At 43.1% G+C, this 13,559-nt stretch overlaps 1 protein-coding gene across 3 annotated transcripts in view; it reads left to right on the forward strand.

The window, feature by feature from the left end:
* The first annotated feature begins 1,465 nt into the window (after positions 1 to 1,465).
* The window catches only part of SMAD7 (SMAD family member 7), a 42,487-nt gene continuing 30,393 nt past the window's right edge, over positions 1,466 to 13,559 (forward strand). For all 3 annotated transcript variants that reach the window (XM_006136740.5, XM_006136741.5, XM_006136742.5), the window contains exons 1-2: positions 1,466 to 3,588; positions 4,951 to 5,004. In XM_006136740.5, coding sequence (XP_006136802.1) covers positions 3,093 to 3,588; positions 4,951 to 5,004 — 550 coding nt within the window. In that variant the 5' untranslated portion in view covers positions 1,466 to 3,092. The remainder of the gene's footprint in view (positions 3,589 to 4,950; positions 5,005 to 13,559) is intronic.

A 13,559-nucleotide genomic window follows, 5' to 3' on the forward strand; every position in this document is an offset into this window, starting at 1 on the left:
AATTCCAGGAATGCAGTGCATCTACAGTATGTATGTTCTAGGACGTTTTAGAATAATAACTCTTGGGCTGTCTGTGTTTTATGGGTTTTGTCTTGTTTATTTCACTGAAATTACTTTGGAATCAGGTTTGTTTATAGTAGCTAGTGTTCAGAGCATGTGATTTTAGAAACATGGGTCTGTTTCCAACTCTGCAACTGACTTTACAATATGACCTTAAGCAACTCACTTGTTGGTCTGGGCCTGGTCTCTGGCAACACTTGCACACATGAATAATCCTATTAAATCCTATGTCAGTGTTTGCAAGATTGTGATTTTCAGGATTAAAGCCCAGCACTAGATCTGGGTTGGTCTCCAGCTCTAGTGCTGTGTCATCACATATAACCACTGTGTCTCAGTTTACCCCTCTGCAAAACTGGCATAGTAAGCCTGACTTGATGGGGGATATGAAAGGCTTCATTTATTAAAAATGTCAGGTTCTTTGAAGCATTGCACTATATAGTGCAAAGTGTTGTGATGATGTTTTATTAATATCCATGGCTCATTTTCCTCACTTGTAAGAAAGGGTTAATTACACTTACCCACCATTGAGATCCTCTGATGACAAGTGCTGTACAAGTGCAAAGTGTTTTCATTACATTTTACCTAATGTCTTTCTTTGGCTTTACAAATTAACTGTTGATTTAGTTTATAGATTTTTTAAAAATTGCAATTTATTATGGCATTTATTTATTTTACACAACCACAGTTGTAGGCCTCCCCTCCTGTGGTCAGATACAGGGCCTTTGGACAGACACAGGGAACTGCATCAAACAATCCTATTTCAGGATCTTTGTTTTACTTTTTCTGGGTGTTTTCTACACCCTCTTTTCTCACCCATCTGAAAAACCATCTTTTTGCATCCTTTGTGCAAGCACCTCGTATATATGTCTCTTTAATAAGGGCCCAATGCACAGCTCCACCTGACCCCAACTAAAAACAAATCTGCCAGTAACTTCAATGCAAAGAGAGCCACAAATTACAGTAATAATCCAGCATGCAGAAAAACAAAACAAAAAAGCCCAAACTGAGTCTGCAAACTCTTTTTTTGAATGTGAAAGCAAACCCTGTCGATACAAATATCGAGCAAGCTACCCCTCACCGCAGCATCTCACTGATAAATATCCTCTTGAGTTCATCTCCATGAGCAATTATTTCCTTGGTGCACTGTATCTTGATCGTGGTTTGGTTTTTTTTTAAAGAAAATTAATGTATTTCTTGAATGTGATGTGAATTCTATGCACTTCCCCTACCCGCTCCCCTCCTCGCTCTCCAGACTTCAGAAATAAAAAAATAGCTTTTAGAAACCCGATCTGTTGTTTGCGCAACACAATCACTTTTTTTTTTAAAGCGACAGGGTGTCTAGACGCCCACGTGATTGGGGGCCGGGGCTGGGCAGCGATACTGCGCACTGCGAGTCACCGAGGCAAAGCGGCGAGGAGGGGGGAAGGAGAGGAGGAGGAGGCTGTTGGCTGGCTAGAGAGCCGAGCTGGCGGACGGCTGCAAGGCTATGGACACTGCTAGGTAATAGCCACCTCACTTGGGAGCCCCCCTCCTCTTCGCAGGCCACCCCCTCCAAAAGACAAGGAACTCCCCCTGTCGCCCAAGGGAAGGAAGAAGAAAAAGGTGTGTGCGTGTGGGGAGAGACAGAATCTTCTGCAATGAGCGCTCTGTGAAGGAAGAAGGGAGTGGAAAAAGGAGGGGAAGGAGGAAAAAAAAGGCAAAGCAACCCAAGCGAGCCAAGCAAAAGGAGCTGCTTTTTTTCCCCGTGTGTGTTGATAGCCGATGCAAGGACTGGAAAGGCTGCCTTGGAGGAGGAGAGCTGCAGCCAGAAGGGAAGGAAGAAGAGCGAACGGCTGCATTAGCATGTACTAGCGAGAGAAAGAGCGAGACAGAAGAGAGACTGAAGGGGGGGGGCAGGTGATAATTTCAGCGCCTGTCATTCATTATAGGATCATCCCTGCCACTTCTCACCCATCCGTCCTTTTATTTTGTAAGGGTTGGGTGGGAGGAGAGGTGGGGGCAACTGTATTTTAAGAAAAACTGTCCCTACCTCCTGGTCTTTCTGAAAGGCAGCCAGGGAGAGGGGAGCGGAACCAGCCTTTTGGAAGGGAAGAAAGACTCCCACTTTTAAATATATATATATATATATATATATATATATATCTTAGCAGCCGCCTCGACGATTTTTTTGGTGTGTGGATTAAAATCTTTGCTAAGAAGAAGGGGAAAAAGCATCAGGAAGACTTGGGCGCTTTTTTAAAAAGGATGTAACATTCTTGGGTGCATTTTTTTTAAAAAAATGTAAGTTTTTGTGATTATTCAGACGTCCACATTTTAGGTTTTTTTTTAAATTATGCGTTCTTTTGGCTCTTTCTTTTTAAAAATCCACCCCTTCTTGTAGAAAATCCTTTTTTCCCAGTCCCCTTCCAAAAAACTCTTATTTTTATGGAATCTATGGATATGTTATTACTAAGGAAATAGGGTTTTTTTAAAATCGTGTGCCTTCGTTTTGCAACACAGTTTTTGGGGGATGGGGAACATCTTGATTTTTTTTTATCTAAAACAGTCATCCTCATCTGAAACCAAATGTGATCTAGAGATTTTGCAATCACTTTGACAGACCTGCAACACAAGAAGATCTGTTCTTCCCCTATCTCTTTGAAGGGGGAGCATGTTTTCTGCAATTCTTCTGATACAGTGAACATTTGATTTCTCCCCTCCACCCCATCTCTTTTAGTTTCTGTTCTCCCAGTTCCTATTTAGAAGTATTTGGTGAGAAATTCTGAATAGATCTGTATGAAACTGTAGGATTTCCAGCGGCTTTTTGAAGGATTTAAGAGAGACAGGAACAACTCCAGCCCTGTAAGAGACTGGCGTATGTTACAGATTGCTTTGGCTCTTCCACAACCTCCACCGCCACCAACCCTCCTCCCCACTATATCCCTATCATTTCAGGCTGCTTGTGTTGGCTGCCTGGACTCGGATCCCGGATTCTTCATGATTTGCGGACGACATGCTCGTTTTTTAGCCGGGAAACCTTCTTCTCGTCCCGCATGTTCAGGACCAAACGATCGGTGCTCGTCCGGCGACTCTGGAGGAGCCGTGCGCCCGGCGGGGAGGAGGAGGAAGGAGAGCCCGGGGAACCAGGAGCGGACAGCCGGGCGCATGGGGCTGGAGGCGGCCGGGGCTGTTGTATGGGCAAGTCGGGGAAGATCAGCAAAGCTCACCTCGGCTCGGAGGCGGAATTGAAAGCGCTGACCCACGCGGTCCTGAAGAGGCTGAAGGAGAAACAGCTGGAGGTGCTCTTGCAAGCGGTGGAATCCAAAGGGGGCACGCGGACCTCCTGCCTCCTCCTGCCCGGCAAGGTGGACTCCAAACTGGGCCAGCATTGGTACTCGCTCCCTTTGCTGCTGTGTAAAGTATTCAGGTGGCCCGATCTCAGGCATTGCTCGGAAGTGAAGAGGTTATGTTGCTGTGAATCTTATGGAAAAACTCACCCGGAGCTGGTTTGCTGCAATCCCCACCACCTCACCAGGCTCTGTGAACTAGGTACGCCGGAGGGCAGGCATGTGCACGGGTGGGAAACTCCCGAGCTGGGGTGGGTGAGCGGGTAGGAACACGGGAACTGCCGTATGCACAGAAAATAGGGACATAGGGGTGGGAGTCCAACACTGGTTCTGAGGATGGTTGGATAATCAGCGTCTATTGTCCGCGTTTGTGTCACACAATAGCCGAGGCTTCCAGGTTTTTTTACTCTGGCAAAATTCGCACGTCACCCTAGGAAGGTGCTTGGAGTTCGGGTTGCAATTTTTAGCCGGCCTCTTCCCTTGCAAGGCGCTTCTTGCACAGCGGGTTTCCTTTTTTTTTTTTTTCTACCTGCAGTAAAACAAGGATGTGGTTCACTGCTGTCTATATGGAGAAGGCTGTGTACAAAAAAGGAAACCCTGTAACCCTTCAGATGCCTTGAACCTTTCAAACGATATTCAGCAGTGAATTTTTGCTTTAGAGAGGGTTGATAATTTGCAGAGAGGTCCCGGCGAACGAGCCAGACGTGCATAATCTAGATCTGCTTTGCTTTGGGAAATGGATCCCTGGAGTTTAGGTTTAATAACTGAATTTCCAGCCAGTCTTGGATTTACACAACAACCCAACTTTTGGACGCTAGTGGTTCGCAAATTCCCCCCTTAATATGAGAACGCATAGTTTAAGGATTGCAGTGTATCTTTTGGAAGCATGCTTCTCTCGCCTCCAGTCAGCAGAAAAGACTCAGAAAAGTTATCCGCCCGGGACCAAAACAAAAAACAAACAAAAAAAAGGTTTTCAGTGCCTTTTTGTCGGTTAATGGAAATAGGGTTTTTTTGGCACGTTTAACTCCCGTGTTATTTACCCGATGGCCTAAAAGAGCGATCTCTGACTTGCATTTCATTTCCCCCTCCCCGTCTTTAAACATTGCAATTACTTGTAAACTTTGCTTAGTTGGTGTAGAATAGAAATCATCCAGTTCTGAGTAGAGGGGAGAAGTGGGAGAGGGCAGAGGTAATTGGCAATACTTGATTTTTTTTCTTGCCCTTTTTTCCCTTTTCTGTGAAATGTTAAATGTGTGTGCAGCTAGCAAGGATTATCTGGCAGTCTGGATCAGTTGGTGATTTCCAGTGCTGGAGTGTTTTAGCCGAGCCAAGGAGGCCCTGATCAGACAGCCAGAGTAGCAGATAGCAGGGAGACTGGCGCCAGGCGGCCCCTTTTGTTTATCTGACAGCTAAATATCAAGGCAATCACCGCCTAGCTGCCCTGCCTCCAACCCCCAGAGCTAAGACAAACAGTTTTGCTAAAAGAATGCCACTGTTATCATAAGTTCCTATCTTTTTTTCTCATGGCTCTGCCTTTATTTTCTCTGTGCTTTTCTAATTCCAGAGTCTCCCCCTCCACCCTACTCCAGATATCCAATGGATTTTCTCAAACCAACTGGTAAGTAGACTTTTAAAAAGTAGGCTACTGTCTTCAGATAAAAAGGGAAAACATGCCTTTGTCAGGGGATATGTCTCCTTCCATTGTTCGATTTCTGCTGCATTTCACTTTTTGGCTGTTTCAGTGGGATTTTTGACCCATTGCCACCCCAAATGATTTAATATATACATTGGTTAAGAAAACCTCTAGTTTTTAAACCCAGAAACTATAGTAAGTAGTTCCTTTACATTGTTGACTTTATTAGATGTGCTTGTACCAAGAAACCTGAAAACTCAGAATGGGAATGCCCATAAAAATAATGTGAAGGGTAGGTTTTGCCAGTTTTGCTTAATGAACATCTACAAAATGTATAAAGTCTTCCTAAGACTTTACAATTGTTAAGTATTAAGTGAAAATGCATAACTTGTCAATTCACTGTATTTGAATTCTAATGATCTTGGATTGGTATAAGGTACAGCAAAAGGACATTAGATTTTGTTGGCACATCTGGTTGTATATAAATGTTTTTTTAAAGCACCTGTAATTATTATCAAATTTTAAAAAAATATGGAGGAGAGTTAAAAGTTTCTAACAGCTCTTCATGCCTGTTGCTTGTAATCCAATGGCACAGTGCCAGGGCAGAAGCCCATCTGAGGCTGGCACCAAGCTCTGTTGCGGTTGTCTGCATAAACTTCTGGTTGGCAGCAAGCTCGCCCTGTGTTAGATAAATAGGACTGGCATCCTGGAAGGAGGAGACAGATTTAGGGAAAATCGGAAATGGGGCTAAAATCAGGGAGGTGCTGAGCTCCACCTTCATATCTCTTGGAAGATGACTGAATCTAAAATATTGATTATAGAACTTATTGATTATATTGATTATAGTCTTATATTGATTATAGTCTTTCTGTTTGTGTCCTAAAGTTATGCAGTACCATATGGCAACCTAGTACTTTACTTTTAAAAAGGGAGTTTAAAATAGGTTTGTTCCCATAGAACAGTTTCAGGGCTGTTTTTCTAAAATAGCTGATTTTCTAAAATTATTGCTATTCAGTTTGGGGTTGGCTAGTTTCCGGAGTTCAAAAAGTGTTAAAACCCCAAGGGGCTTGCCTGGTAAGTTTCTCTTTCCATTTAAAGTGTCTTTCAGTAAATGCTCTTAAAAGGGGGAAGGGTTTGCTGTAGGGTATGAGGATGTTTTAGGAAATTGGGATATGGACATGGGGCTCCATCCCACAAGAATGTCTCTTGTAACATCATCTCTTATTGAAATTAAGGTGCCCTAGCCAGTGCACCTCTTTAGGAAAGTACTTAGTGTCTTTCAGTACTGGCTGCTGTTAACAAAGTTCAATTTTTCCACTGTAAACTCTGATTAACTTAAGGAGTTTTCTCTGTGCCATGTGGAAACAGGCACAGCTGTTAAATAAATGAATGGATTACAGAGCATATAATATTTTGCCTAAGCATGAAAAAACACTAGACAAGTGTTCACTACTTAATGTGGAGATATCAGTGTTGTTATATCCTATATCCCTTATAAGCACTAAGTATTTACTAGTTGCTTTGATTTTGTTTCTTTACATAGGCAAAGAATCTATTGAGTAGTAAAGAATTTTGTGGTTGTTAGAAAAAGAGTTATCATTTAGTCAGTTTATCAAATGGATAACAGAATGGTCTGATAGAACCTTCACATGCTAAAATTTGCATATGTAATTTTCCCCTAATAATGACTTTTGCATAGGGCATAAACTAATTTGTAAAGGGATCAGGAGGGGCTATACACCTATAGGAAAGAAGAATAATGATTGCCTTTAGTTTCCTGGAAACATTAAGGTTTAAACTATTAGCAGGTTTAAACTTCCAATCTACCTTTTCAGGACCTCATTTTCAGTTAGTGGAATGATACATTTATTCATTAGCAAGTGTTGACATAAGGTAGTAAAATGTGTGTAAACAGAAAAGCCACAGAACATGAATGTGCCATTTCGAAAGGAAAAGCTCTTCCTATCAGCCAATAGGAAGTGATTAATACTGCCAATCGGAAACTCAAAAAACAACTGGTTGCTCACTAAAAAGTTGAATTAAAAAAAAAAGGTCCGTTTGGCAGTTGAACTTTGAGTAATATAATACATGGAACAGCGACAGAGACAAGCAGAAGTCTATAAGTCTGTCATTGCAGGTGGTGCTTACACTTTTTTGCTTCCTCTTTTATCAAGGCTAGTGTGGAGAGAATGAGATACACAGACATTATTTTATCTATTGTTGCAATCTCCTGTGGCAGAAAGAACCAGAACCGAGCTGGGATCTCACCAGGTTTCTGCATTCCTGCATTTCCAAGCATTGTGTGGAATATTGCCTAAAGCTAGTGAAGTGAGGAAAGGGATATATTAGCTTACAGTGGAAAGATGTTTGAATATGAAGCAAGCATTTGAAGCAAGTAGAAGTCTTGTCCTCACTATTCACCAGCATTTCACCTTTAGGGAAACATAGAATGTAGTAAACTGTCCAGGGTTGGTGAAGCCATTTTACTAGCACCATTAAAACAGCAAAGGCCTTTCCATTTACACTTCAACAGTCTAGAGAAGAACCGTCTGCAGATACTGCTAAGAAGTGGATGTAACAGTAAATCTGACCTCTCACGGAGTGATAGAAATGTAGCCGTGTTAGTCTGGGGTAGTTGAAGCAAAATGCAGGACAATGTAGCACTTTAAAGACTAACAAGATGGTTTATTAGATGATGAGCTTTCGTGGGCCAGACCCACTTCCTCAGATCAAATAGTGGAAGAAAGTAGTCACAACCATATATACCAAAGGATACAATTTAAAAAAATGAACAAATATGAAAAGGACAAATCACATTGCAGAACAGAAGGGGGATGCGGGGGGGTGGGAAGGGGGAGGAAGGAAGGTAAGTGTCTGTGAATTGCTGATATTAAAGGTAGGGAGAGTGGGATGTTTGTGAGTTAATGGTATTACAGGTGATAATTGGGGAAACTGTCTTGGTAATGGGTGAGAAAGTTCAAAGACTTGTTAAGTCCTTGTTGGTAAGTGTCGACACTTACCAACAAGGACTTAACAAGTCTTTGAACTTTCTCACCCATTACCAAGACAGTTTCCCCAATTATCACCTGTAATACCATTAACTCACAAACATCCCACTCTCCCTACCTTTAATATCAGCAATTCACAGACACTTACCTTCCTTCCTCCCCCTTCCCACCCCCCCGCATCCCCCTTCTGTTCTGCAATGTGATTTGTCCTTTTCATATTTGTTCATTTTTTTAAATTGTATCCTTTGGTATATATGGTTGTGACTACTTTCTTCCACTATTTGATCTGAGGAAGTGGGTCTGGCCCACGAAAGCTCATCATCTAATAAACCATCTTGTTAGTCTTTAAAGTGCTACATTGTCCTGCATTTTGCTCTCACGGAGTGTGATAGTACTTGGGAAGTCAATGGGGAGCCGACTATCCGATTAATCAATAAAGTTTAGGCTTATCAGTTAATCTTGTCTTGTCGACTACATGAATACCCCCCCCCCCCCCCACTACCTCTGAATCAGAGGTGGCAAGGGGAGCAAGCAGGATCCAGTTCCCGGGAGGATCCACCTGCCCTCTCCTCCCGCACTGCTGCCTCTGATAGAGAAGCAGCAATGCGAAGGGTGAGGGGAGTAGGCTGGAGCCTATGTGTGTGGGGAGCCAGCTTTCAAGCCAGCTCCGCACATGTATTGGCTCCATGGTTCTGTAAGAGGCAGCAGCACAAGGGTGGGGCAGCGGAGGCTGCCACAGAGTAGCCCCTGTCCATGGGAGGAGTCTGACCTTCCCACTGTGCAGCCTCTATCCCCCAGGACAGATGGCAGCAGTCCCTGTCTAGGGGGGATTTGAGCTCTCCAGCGCATCAGCTGATCCGTCTATAGGATGGTTCGGGGCAGCTGCCTCAGGCCCCATACTTGAGGGCCTCCACCGTGGCCATGTCAGCTGTCCTATGGATGGGACAGTCCTCCAAGTTAGCTCCAGGGACTGGGGCAGTTCTGAGGTATTATCTGCAGGTTGGGGGGACCAGGTGTGGGGGCAGCAGCAGGAGTCAGGTTCCCCACACTCACCACAGTGGTGAGAGCTGGAGTTACCCAGCAGCCTGCTCCTCTCTGCCTCGCCACCCATTTCCCAGCTCACTGTGCTCTGCTTCACCATGGCTTCAGGAAGTGGAGCGCCCCAACTGGTTTCCTCCATGCCCTGAATTGCTGCCATACTGAAGCAGGGCACAGCTGGCTGCTAGGTAGCTTTGCCTCCCACTGTTGTGATGAGTGTGGTGGTGGGGACCCTTGCTCCTGCCCTGCACTAGCCCACCCCCAGTAATCAGGCTCAGGTCTTGAGGGCAAGGGGTGCAATGGGAGTGGGAAGAGGTGGAGCAATGGGAGAGATTGGGGAAAAGGATGGAGTGGGACAGTGCAGGGTGGGGGCGGGGCCTGTGACAGGTGCCCTGGGTCTGGTACCTGAGGCGAGGGGAGGAGGGGATAGAGGATTGCCCTGGGCTTCCAGTTAAGGATATCCCTGTGTTGCAGGTGGGGAGAATAGGAGGTGCCAGTTAGTCAAAAATTCTGGTTCGCTAAGAGTTAGACTTGCAGTGTAATGCCAGCTTGCAGAGAACTGGAATACAATGAAGTGAATAACGGTATAAAATGGTGCACAGGTGCTCACCAATCCAGTGGCTGCTCTGCACTGCAGAGTGGTGGGTTTGTTGAAGCACTTACATGTATACTGTTTTCTATACAGTAGGTTTTCTTATGACTCTACATATCACTGGGCAGCTTGTGGTGTACACCCAGATCACTAAAAATACACTGAACACTTAAACTAGACTGAACATATTTAACGTTTGATTCAAAAGGCACTTCAAGATCTTGCACTCAGGATCATCAACATCAGTTACCGTTGTGGAAGTAGAAGTTGTAGGAGATTGAGCTGACTCTGTAATGACCCTACGAAACCCTGGAAGCTGCTTTTATTATTATTATTATTATTATTATTCATTAATAAACCCCTGGTATCAGCTTGCTTAATTGTCTACCTCTTTTGCATAAAAGTAGAGTGCAGCGGGTGACAATTGCATAATGTTCTGGGGCTGTGTACTAAATTAAAGTTGGTTACTAGATTAAAGATTTGTATTGGGAGTGATCAGAAATTCTGGTTAATAGGCCTTTCTGGTTGCTAAGGTCCTGAATAACACAGCTTTTCCTGTCATACATACATACACAGTTGTGGCAAGATCCTGCAAGTCCTACATTTGTGCACAACTAACTCCCAACTGATGTGAGCAGGACTAATGCATAAGGAGGGGTTGCAGGATCAGACCTTTACTTAGTATTATTCATGCAAGTATCTAAAAGTTTTTATAAATATGAATGAAGTCTTCAAAGCCCCCCTTTAAGTTAGCTCTGTATTAATACAATAGCTGTACAGATGGGTCAGCTAAGAGTCAGGAACAGTTGGGTGACTTAGTCAAGGCTACACAAATTTCGAAGAGGCCTGACGCCAGTGCCCAAAATAGCATACAGATTTTCCCCATTTTAAAATGATTTTCCCCAGTTCTCTTCAATATGGCGAACTGTATTGTCCTTATGAAGATTCTGAATCCACAAGTCCTTTGTTCTTTCCTATTAGCCTTAGTAGTCATTTTATCTGTATATGGTCTTCAAATTCAGACCACAAATAAAAATGCTCATTGGGGATGGGAGATTGTTGGCAATGTCAGATATGCAGAATTTAAGAGTCAGTGTGGTGTAGTAGTGGAGTCTCCATCCCTAGAGGTGTTTTAAGTCTCTCGGCTTGACAAAGCCCTGGCTGGGTTGATTTAGTTGGGATTGGTCCTGCCTAGAGCAGGGGGCTGGACTTGATGACCTTCTGAGGTTTCTTCCAGCTCTATAATTCTATGATTCTATACAGTGGACTCTAGAGAGGCCGACACTGTGTACCCAGCAACCCTGGGTAGTTCCATGCTGATGCACCTTAGCAGACTTCATGGTTTGCATCCATGAGCTGGGTAACTATGACCCTTCCAAAAGCAACCTGGGGCCGGGGGAATGGATTTCCAGTGCCAGAAGGATATTGGTGGCCTCGCATGTTGCTTCTCAGCATGCTCTCCTGGCTCACAGCTCAGGTGTTGTAAGTTTTGTGAAGTGGGCTGGGCCTGCCATTTAATTGCTGAATTAAAGGTCCTACCCTCTTTTCTCTTATTTCCCTTTTACCCCCACAGTGGTTGTGTATCAGGTTTTACCCGCTGGATATGTTACCTCTGGGAGCAGTCATGGTGCAATATGAGGTGCTTCCCCTCGCCCCCTTCTCCTAGCAGCTGAGGGTAACTTAGCTCTGGCTCAAACTCTTCACCCCCTTGCATGAAAGAGTATAGAGTGTGGCCACTAGACTGGATGGTCCGGATCTCTACTGGATCTATCTCATGCCTAAACATTTGAAGAACATGATTTCATGTCCATTGGAAGTGGCTCACTTTACAAAGGAATCTGGAGTGAAAGAGCTAACATGTAACAACCTTATGCAGCGTAGATAGTGCTTCCTACCAGCCAGAGTGCTCAGATGTGGTCTCTGAATGATGCTAACTAAGCATGTATGGCTCAGCTAGCCAACAGTTAATGCAAGGAATGGGAAAGGATCATCATCTCTTTCATAGTCTATGCTGGATGGTTTTTCCAGTATGGGATGTAAGAGGGAATATCAGTGCATTCAGTAATGGCTTATCCTAAAATGAGGCCTGTGATCCATTGCTGTTCTTGGTGTAAATGAATCGATAAAAGGAATTTGCTGTAGGATTTTATGAAGTGGGATCAATTGAATACTAGAGAGGGACCCAATGAAACTCTGTTTGGAACTTCAAGCATTGTGCAGAGTTATGCTATGGCAAAGGTCCCAGCTTTAGGGAGGAATCTGAATGTGCAACCTTGATGAAGAATCAGAGAGCTATTTTTTGTGTTTGAATTCAAGCTGTAGGGTTACTTACCTCCACAGCAATGTTATGGTTAGGATTGTGTGTGTGTGTATGTGTGCGGGGGATTAAATTAGCAAAGGTGGACATATTGCAATACCTGTCGCCTGCAGTCTTGAGAAATAGATCCAAAGTTACTTACAAATATCTGATAGAAATGTAGCCGTGTTAGTCTGGTGTAGCTGAAGCAAAATGCAGGACAATGTAGCACTTTAAAGACTAACAAGATGGTTTATTAGATGATCTAATAAACCATCTTGTTAGTCTTTAAAGTGCTACATTGTCCTGCATTTTGCTTAAAAATATCTGTCTGGATTGCTAGCAGAAGAATCTGGTTATATTTGACCCTAAAGCAAGATGACTTGTAAGGGGCAAATTATTGCTTTTTGATGTATGGCACAAGTATCACATTGACTCTCAAGTGGGAGTGAAACATGTTCAGAGGCAGATTAGAGCTGGATATGAAGCACTAATCTGTAGTACAATCCAAGACTATATATTTGATGCCTGCATTCAGAAAGATGTGAGTGTGCTGAGGGAAAGTATCAGCAAAAGCATTTGAAAGTGATCTCAAAGGAAAGATACAAAGATACCTGTTCAGATGTTGACAGGGTTAAAAAATAGCACATTTCCTTTGAACGTAGAAAACAAACTTTAGAAAGTGTATAGTATACAATATTTCACAAGTAAATCCATTTCCTGTCTCCTCTATTGTTTTCAGCTTGATTAAGTGTATCCTGTTAAACTGTGTATTCCTGGTATGGATATACTTTACTCTGATAAAAAATGAGATTATACACACACATACTTTTTCCCCATAGGTTTTTCATATTGAGTGCTTGGAAAAAAAATGTGGGGAGGACAAAAAACTCTATGCTATTGGTGCTGTGGCCCAGGCTTTGAGATGGTTTGTAGTTGAAATGATGCAATTTAAGGTGTCTTAATTTTGCATAACGCACTGTGACAACTTGCCAGGAGCCTGAGGGTTGCATATTCAGTTAGATTTTTTTCTTAGCTGCCAATGCCGTCAACCACTATTTTCTTATATTTGCGTCTTCCTTTTTTATTACAATTGCTTGTGAGGGTTCATCTGCAGTTAAACATTTGATCAACCTTGACTTAATGCTGGACACCCAGGGGCCAAACTTTGCCTGTCCCTGAATTAACACTTCTAAATGTTAAGAGGAATAACTAATGAGACAGATTCCTTTAATCATAAAAACCCCTTCAGTGAATTTGGTCCAATCAGGCATGTTAGGTGCATACACAACACACTGGGAAGCAAAGTAATTTACAATCAGCAGAAAGAAAAATGTATAGTTGAGTTCTTAATATAATGAGGGAAAAAGACAGGAACAAAGGAGTTAAGTTGACACTGGACTATTTGTAACAAAAGTGGAGGATTTATTTTCTCTCTTGAAGGTTAATATTAGGGATGTAAACCGTCCGGTTAACCATGTGCCATGGGCCTGCTCACTGGGTAGGTAACTGGTCACCTGTTTACATCCCTTGTTAATATTTTCATCTTAACATTGAAGTTTTGTTCTAAATTCAAAGTACAAAGCATCTGTTTAAACTCTTACCA

Source organism: Pelodiscus sinensis, chromosome 6 (genome assembly GCF_052426305.1).
Source record: "Pelodiscus sinensis isolate ZL-2025 chromosome 6, ASM5242630v1, whole genome shotgun sequence".
In the NCBI taxonomy this organism is placed as follows: Eukaryota; Metazoa; Chordata; order Testudines; family Trionychidae; genus Pelodiscus; species Pelodiscus sinensis.